This window comes from Euleptes europaea, chromosome 2, assembly GCF_029931775.1.
Source record: "Euleptes europaea isolate rEulEur1 chromosome 2, rEulEur1.hap1, whole genome shotgun sequence".
NCBI lineage: Eukaryota > Metazoa > Chordata > Lepidosauria > Squamata > Sphaerodactylidae > Euleptes > Euleptes europaea.
The window spans coordinates 139,729,831-139,738,533 of record NC_079313.1 but is presented as its reverse complement, the minus strand read 5'-3'; the positions used below and the strand labels follow the sequence as shown (position 1 = coordinate 139,738,533).

Here is an 8,703-nt window from a genome sequence, read left to right as displayed (position 1 = left end):
CGGGAGCTCCGCCGCACCGTGGCGCCCTCCGCCGAAGGGAAGAGTCCCGCAGTCTCGGGCAGGCGGAGCGGAGCGGAGGCGAGCCGGGCGGCAGCGGGCAGCGGGCAGCGGGCAGCGTCGCCTCCGGGGCGGCGGGGCCAGCGGGGGCCGCGGGCTGCTTCTTTCCCCCTCCCCGATGTGAGCAGGGCGAAGGGGCTGTCGGAAGGACGGGCGGACGGGGGCTGGCACCATGGGGGGCGCCTTTGGCCTGACGCTGGCCCTTTGCCACTCTTTGGGACTCTACCTGCAGCTCGGCGCCTCCTCGCGACCCCCGCAGTGGGAGAACCAGATCCCCGGCAACGGTGAGTGCAGGGGGGCGGGGGGGTGGACACGGGTGGATCCCCCAGAGGAAGGGCCGGCCGGGGGTCCGCTTCTCGCAGGATGCCCGGTCGGCAGCCCTGAACTGGACTCACGCACCTCTCGACCCCCCCTCCCCCTCCCCCGCTGGGGTTCAAGAGGAATGAAAAGGCAGATCCCCCCTCCCTCCCTCCCTCCCTCCTGCAGAGACACACAGTTCAGGCATGCAGTGAAGATCCCGATCCGAATTAGTTCCTGTCCGCAGTGGACCAGGGAGGCGCTGCTTATTCCGGATTGTCGGATGCGAAGCGCAAAAGCGCGGGTTGGGTGCGAGGTGGGGCGCCCCCTGCTGGGCGGGCGGGGGGCAAGGGCGCCGGGCAGAGTCCGCGATTCTGGAGCTCGGGGACTGGACCTGCCTCCTACCCCCCACCCCACACCAGCTTCACCTGCCAGCCATCGATCTGCAGGGACGGCTGGGAGGGGCCGGCCTTTCGCCCTGGCTCCCCGGATTCCCCCCCCCCGGCATTTTAATGCTGGGGGGAATCGACAATCGATCATTCACAAATAGCGAATTGCGCGCGGGGGTGACCCAGAGCCGCTTGAAGGAAGGGGGCCAGAATCGATCCCTGGCGTTTTCCGCTGGGAAACCGGCAAATGTACCCAAGTGAACCCGAGGACATGTGTGTGTGTGTGGGGGGGGTCTTTCCCGGATATCCCCCCACCCCACAAAAAAAAGTGTTTGGAAAGAGAGGTTGGGAGCTTTGATCCTTAGGGCAACTGGTTCTCCAGGTGTGCAGGAGCAGGAGAGAGATGCTGTTGAGGGAAGGTGAGGGGCTGGAAGTGCCCCCAAATATTCTTTTGGCCAGTGTGTGCAGGCAACAAAATGCACGCAGGCAGTCACAGACGGGTCCTGGCTCTACAGGACCCTCCCCACCCCGCATCCCATTCTCCAACTTTGAGGTAGCGCCTGCTGCCACTGCCTACCCTGCCTACCCCGACTACCAATTCCTCTTTCAAGGATTTGTGCAGTTCCTGCATCCAGGGACAACCAAAGGCAGCTTTCCTGGACAGTCAGGCTAAAATCAGCCACTTGGCTCTCCATGGGAAATTGCCTGCCCCTTTCAAGCCAGCCAGCCAAGGGCACATTTTGGAGCTTCTTAACAGAGCTAAGAGCCACACAGATCCCAGGAGAACACATTAACACACGAAGCTACCTTATACTGAATCAGACCCTGGGTCCATCAAAATCAGTATTGTCTGCTCAGACCGGCAGCTGCTCTCCAGGGTCTCAGGCAGAGGTCTTTTCCATCACCTACTTGCCTCGTCCCTTTAATTGGAGATGCCAGGGACTGAACCTGGGACCTTCTGCATGCTAAGCAGAAGCTCTACCACTGAGCCACAGCTCAGAAGCAACCCTCCAGGAGCTGTAGCTCAAAGGGCTTTTCAGATCATACCAAGCAGTTCCTGCTAACACTGTGGTGTTCTCGCTGGGGGGGGGGGGGCAGGGATGCTTCAAAGTATCTTGGCACCACAAGCAAGGCACCCTCACCCCCTACTGGGCATGTGCCACCATTGGCCATGTCCAAGCCAGTGGCATCAAGGACCCACATGAAGCTGCCTTATTCTCAATCAGATCCTCGGTCCATCAAGGTCAGACGGGCAGTGGCTCTCCAGGGTCTCCTGCAGAGAAAGGTCTTTCCCATCACCTGATCCATTTAACTGGAGGTGCCAGGGATTGAACCCGGGACCTTCTGCATGCCAAGCAGATGTTCTACCTCTGAGCCACAGCCCCATCCCAGAAAGGGATGCTGGTCACCCCCATGCCACTGATGACTGGGAGCCAGCTAAGCCCCTGCCAAGCTCTGGTGGCTGCTTCACTGTGCCACCCCAAGTGGTTTCTTGCATGTTTGGGGCAGAGAACCAGCCCTGGGGGAGATCTCTTTCCTTCATGCCCTCCTTTAACACTTCCTTGAAGCATCTGGCTAGTGGCCTTTGAAGACAGGAGAGACCCTTGATCTGACCCGGCAGGGCTTTTGGTATGGTAGGAGAATGATCCGTGTTACCTGTGTGAATGGCAAATCTAGCTGGGGCCGTGGCCTTTGGAGCCTCCCCTTGGAGACTAGTCAAAGCTCCGGCTCTTTCCAGAGGTCACCTGGGGTGTTCTGTATGATTACCTGGAGAGATTGTATGTTTTATAGAGTAACTTTCCCCAGAGATATGCCATTAAGGAGGTGGAGTGGGGCATGATGGATTCCTCTCAAGGCAAAGGATTACCAGCTCAGCAGGCAAAACAGCACTGAGAAGAAGAAATGGGGACTCCACAGAGCTGGAAGGGGCACTGGAGGAAAAGGGATCTGTGGAATACGATGTTCTCGGAGAGGAATGTCCTTTCGGGATGGTCATAAGCCCCATACCTCTCCTATCCCTTTCCTTCTCCACCTCTTCATGCTGCATGAAGAACATGTTCTGAGCCAGGGAAAGAGGCAGGATTTGACTCAGCAGCTGGTGGGGTGAAGGTTCTGGCAGCACCTTTTGGGATCCGGAGCTGGCTGAGAAGCTGCAGCCGCTGACCCTTGTTGGGATGCTTTGATCTGGCTGCCTAAAGACCGAGAGAGGGGCAGAGACTTGGCTCTGCAGGGGTGTCAAGAGAGCCATAGAGCAAGCACCATCCCTTCTTAGCCAGAGAGGAAGTGGGGGAGAGGAGGGGCTGTGGCTCAGTGGTAGAGCATCTGCTTGACATGCAGAAGGTCCCAGGTTCAATCCCCGGCATCTCCCGTTAAAAGGATCAGGTAGCAGGTGGTGTGAAAGATCCTTCTCTGGCTGAGACCCTGGAGAGCCGCTGCCAGCCTGAGTAGACAAGACTGACCTAGATGGATTGATGGCCTGATTCAGTTGAAGGCAGCTTCACGAGTATTCATGTTTGTCTTCACAGTGTTGGAAGTCAGGGCCGTCCCTACGCATACTGCCTGGCAGGACTATGAGCTCAAGCCAGAGTTTCAAGGAGGAGATTAAGAATGGGGACCATCGTGATTCCCCTGGGTTTCTGGCGTGTAAAAGGGATCAGGTAGGAGGGGATGCAAAAGACCTCTGCCTGAGACCCTGGAGAGCTACTGCCAGTCTGAGTAGACAGTACTGATCTTGATGGACCGATGGTCTGATTCAGTAGAAGGCAGCTTCCTATGTTCAAGGATCAGCCGGTGGCATGCCCACGCAGGCCCCAGCAGCTCCCCTTGTCCCTCGGAGGCTGCTGGACAGGCCAAGTCTTCCACTCGCAAGAGGTGCCAGAATGAGACCCCTCTGACAGGGTTTGGTTCCTATAGAGGTGAGGGACAAATGCGGCTGGGGCGACGCAAACCCTCCAGCATGCCATCGCAGCGCATCCGTCCCCCAGGGCTTCTGCAGCCACTCACTTAATCACAAGCGAGCCCTTTATTAACGAGGCTGGGAAGCAAGCGGCGAGTAAGTGGGTCGGGGATAATAAGCCGTTTGTGTTCAGTCGGTGAATACCAATGTGGGGAAAGTGGCGGGTGCTGGAAACCGGTATCCGAGGCTGCTGAGCAGATTGGAAACGGATCGGTTCATTATTTTGCTGGTGCAGCTTTCTCCCGGCAAAGCAAGGGAGCACAAGGGAGGCCACAGAAACTCTCCCAGAAGCCGGCGGCCGTGCATCGAAGGTGGCAGCAGGGGCTGGGGAGAGGCAGTAGGGAGCTCCCTGCCCTGCCTTAGCCAGGGGTGCCTCCCGAGAACTGGGCATCGGATAACTGCTGCCCATAGCACTCATTCAGCTCCCTGTCCTGTGGCCCTTTTCTCCACCCCAGAGGCCTCTTTGGGCAGCTGCCTTCCCTATGGAAGAAACGAGCTGGTTGGGAGACCCGAGAGGGGCCCTCGGCTACAGCTCCAGCAGGAAAGAGGAAATTGGGGGGGGGGTGTTGCATGAATCCATCCAGGTGCCAGGGTCCTTTGGTGGCAGGGCCAAGCCAGGGGGCAAGCAGCGTGAGTGGGGTGGTGGGATCTAGGGGCAAAACAGGCAACTAAGTGCCAGATAGGGCAAGAAGGTGCGGGGCAGGTTCCGGGAGAGCCAAAACCGAGCACAGAGATGGGGGCAGGCAGAGAGCTGTTGACCAGACTGCCAGCAATCCTTTCCTGCTTCCTTTGACGGGGCTGCTGGGTGTGTGTGTGTGTGGGGGGGGATGCTGGTGCCAAGGCAAGCAAGGCAGTTCTCGTGTGAGTGTGTGCATACATGTATAGGTGTAAACAGGCAGATGCTTACATTTGAGACCCCAGATGCACAGCCAAATACACTCCGGGCTCAAGAAGAGGCACCTCCAGCTGCAGACCCAGCAACCCCGTGGGAGCTCTGACCGGGCTGGCTCCCGGATTGTGGAAATGGGGCGGTTTCCTTGATCTAACCTGTGTTCTGTGTGATCCATGAGAGGAGGTCAAGATGATAGCAGGTGTTTATTTATTCAGGACGAGTCTTTTGCTAGTGAAAAGCGAGTTAAAATGTCCTGAATAAATCCAGATGATCATTCCAATGAGGCATCTGTGGATTTCTGGATCAAGCATGGAAAGTGGGAGAAAAGGCTGTGGAGATTGTGTACCAGCAGCGCACAGTGTAGCGGAAGGAAATGTGGCTGGAGTGTTTTGAAGGTATTGTTCAGGGTACACTTACCAGGTAGGAAAGCCAAGGCCGATTGTGTCTGTGTTGCCCAGATAGCATGCCCATGTGTACTTTAGAATTTTATTCTAAGGGATTTTAGGAGCCAGTCTGCCCCCAAAAACTCTCCTGGGAAGCTGAGCATCTGACCCAGTAGAAACTCTTCAGGAAAATTCCAAAAGGGGGGCCATGCCATGCTAGGCCCTGCCCCATGGAAGAAGGTACGAAGGGTTGCCAACAGGACTGGAGGGGGGAAATGTCCCATTCCTTTAATAGAGGCTTAATGCATGGAAATGGGCCGCTGAGACCTTTCCTGGCATAGAGGTAAAGAACGCCACCTGGTAAATATGACATTAAGGCTCTATAAAAGGGACTGAACTTTTTTCCCCCTTCAGGCAGTTGGCAACCTAAGAAGGGCATCAGAGCAGCCGAAGGGGGCGGGTGCTGCTGCTCTGCATAGATGCTAATCGACTTGAACTCTGAGCAGGGAGAGGGAGGCTCTGGGATAGGTTAGACGGTGTGGGAGACGGCCACAAACACCCTTGTGCAAGGGATTTCTCTGCCACATATACAAGTGACGCCCATCACCAGCTTTCATGGAATGCCCCCCCCCCAAAAAAAACCACCCTGCACTCAACAAGGTGTCCTTCAAAAAGACAGTGATGGGATTTAACTGAGCAGAGGGATTATGGCTGCCTGGTGGCGTGCCCAGCTCCTCACCCGCCACCCGGTGATCTTCTGCCACTCCAGAAACCTCAAGGGCATCAGGTGGCCCCCGTTTATAATCTCCTCCTGGAAACTCTGGCTTGAGCTCATTGTCCTGCCAGGCGGGATGAGCAGGGAAGGCCCTGAACTCCGACACTCTGCCCTGAAAACAAACATGAATACCCGTGAAGCTGCCTTCTACTGAATCAGTAGGGTTGCAAGGTCCCTCTTCGCCACCAGTGGGAGGTATTTGGGGCAGAGCCTGAGGAGGGCGAGGTTTGGGAAGGGACTTCAATGCCATAGAGTCCAATGTCCAAAGCGGCCATTTTCTCCAGGTGAACTGATCTCTATCGGCTGGAGATCAGTTGTAATAGCAGGAGATCTCCAGCTAATACCTGGAGGCTGGCAACCCCACGAATCAGCCCATCGATCCATCTAGGTCAGTATTGTCTACTCAGACTGGCAGCAGCTCTCCAGGGTCTCAGGCAGAGAAAGGTCTTTTGCATCACCCGCTACTTGGTTCTTTTAACTGAGATGCTGGGGATTGAACCTGAGGCCTTCTGCACTCCAAGAGGATGCTCTATCACTGAGCCACCACCCTTCCCCTGAAACACCACCCCCGCTCGTTCTTTGCTTCTCACACTTGAAGCTCTGCAGACTGCCCAACACCCCCTTTCTCTCTCTGCTGTCAAAGGGCCTGGAGCATCTTCACTGCCCGTCACCCTTGGCTAATGGGGCCGGTCAGAAAATGCTGCTTTTCTCAATGGGGCAGGACAAGCCAATGGAGCCTCCTGGCTAGTGCAGAGTCTACCTGGCGGCCACACGGTGAAGCAAAGCACCAGACTCAAGCCCTGTGTGTCAGGCACCTAGCTGGGAGCCCTCACTGCAGCACACAAGCCTTTTGTCCCTCCCCCCTCCTGGCTGCCTCCCTCTCCACTTTCCCTTCCAGCAAGCACCTTCAATTATTCATGCCTCCATTGCAGGCAACCCGAGGAAGCCAGCTGTGCCACGCCTGCCCGTCCTGCTAGCCACGGAGCGGGCAGCACCCGCTGCAGGAGCCGAGGGCCAAGGGCTGGGGCTGGCAGGCGCTGGCAGCCCCTGGACTCCCCGGCCCTTGCGTGGCTGGACAATGAGGCCCCAGCCGTGCCCGTCCAGCCCTGGGCTGCATTGTCTCGGCCCCTGCTGATTACTCTATCCATTATGCCCATAGAATCGCTTGGCATTCAGCTGGATTCCCACAAGCTTCCAGCAGGGAATTCTCTGCCCGCCGTGTTTTTCGGGCCGTCATTCAGCACAATTGCTTACGACGCGGCTCCCTGTAGGATTGTCTCTCTGCTCCCCCTCCCCCCCATACTGCTCTGGAAGGCTGATATGCAGTGGGCTAGGATGAGGAGGGTTGGGATTTGGAGGGCAGCGGTAATTAATTTTCCGATTCGGACGTTTTTGAAAGACGTGCTGGCAGCCGAGGCATGAACCACACGGAGGGTTTTCCCCACCCAGAAAGGAAGAGCTGGGCCAGGCCAGTCGAACAGTCAGCCAGGATCCCAGCTCAGATGAGGGGGGAGGTTGGCAGTCTGCACCCCTGGGCCCTGCCCAACTCCTGCGCATTTTCATGGTGAGCGTGCAAAAGAACACGGGGAGGGGGGGGAGAGAGAATCGTGTTGTCTGTAGGGTTGCCAGGTCCCTTTTTGCAATCGGCAGGAGATTTTTGGGGCGGAGCCTGAGAAGGGTGTGGTTTGAGGAGGGGAGGGACTTCAATGCCATAGAGTCCAATTGCCAAAGCGGCTATTCTCTCCAGGTGAACTGATGTCTATCGGCTGGAGGTCAGTTATAATAGCAGGAGATCTCCAGCTATTACCTGGTAGTTGGCAACCCTAGTTGTCTGTCTCCTTCACATGCTGCCGCTCCTCATAGAGACCCCGACCACACTGTGGGTGGATGTCTGAGTGAGTGCTGAGCATTACAAGGCCGTGGTAATAAATTCCAGTGAGGGAGCCACTGGTGGTGGAGGATGTGGGGGCCGGAGATGCTCTTCCTGCTGTGACAACCTGGTGCTTCTTATTCGTCAGCAACAAACAGTGGCCTGGTTGAAGCGTGTTGGGTTGAAATGCTGGGGAGGAGCCAGGGCTCAGTGGCAGAGCCTCTGCTTGGCATGCAGAAGGTCCCAGTTCAATCCCCAGCATCTCCAGTTAAAGGGATCAGGTAGGTTTGAGTTCAGTAGCACCATTGGTCTCTAAGGTACTACTGGACTCAGATCTAACTGTTCTACTGCAGACCGACATGGTTATCCTCTGAAATTAAGGATCAAGTAGTAAGTCATGGGACAGATCTCAGCCTGAGACCCTGGGGAGCCACTGCCACTCTGAGTAGACCATGCTGACCCTGATAGACAGGTAGTTTTTATTGGTATAAGGCAGCTTCACATGTTCATGTGTCACTGGATGGGGCAAAAACCTGTGGGACTTTGTACCCGTGCTGCCTAGCATCTTGGAAAGCAACTACGCAGGCCTGAGAGCCATGTTGTATGGAAGCCTTTGTCCTTGGATGGTCCCTTTTATTCCTGTTTTTGGGCAAAGAAGAATCAATGGGGAGTTGAGGGTGAGAGAGGACATGTAGCAGAGGCTGGACTTGAATGCAGGACTCCCCAGGTGCAGGCCCAGATTACTGCCAGCTGGTGGCAGAATTTCAAGATGTTCAATGGCCACGATGGGGATTCAGCCCATGGAGAGTCCAAATCATGCATTATGAAGGGAAAAGGCAATTGCAAATGTACACATGTTCAATGTAGCATGTAAACAGGGCTAGTATCTCTGGGATTTTACAATGTGTGGAGTGGCTCACTTGCTTGAGCCACCCAAATGCATCTCCTGAATCCATGAATCCTGCTCTTTGCCCATGTGGGCTGACGAGGTTGTTTCATCACAAGCTGATCTGTGAATGGCGTCTCCTTTTTAGTGGGACAGAGGGCTTTGAGCCCCCACCTGGCCTGCTGTCCTCCCTCTAAC

At 56.1% G+C, this 8,703-nt stretch overlaps 1 protein-coding gene across 1 annotated transcript in view; it reads left to right on the top strand.

The window, feature by feature from the left end:
* The first annotated feature begins 205 nt into the window (after nucleotides 1–205).
* Nucleotides 206–8,703, top strand: part of VSTM2L (V-set and transmembrane domain containing 2 like) — an 80,317-nt gene continuing 71,819 nt past the window's right edge. Inside the window, exon 1 of the mRNA XM_056844484.1 lies at nucleotides 206–341. Within this exon, the coding sequence (XP_056700462.1) occupies nucleotides 230–341 (112 nt within the window). The 5' untranslated portion in view covers nucleotides 206–229. The remainder of the gene's footprint in view (nucleotides 342–8,703) is intronic.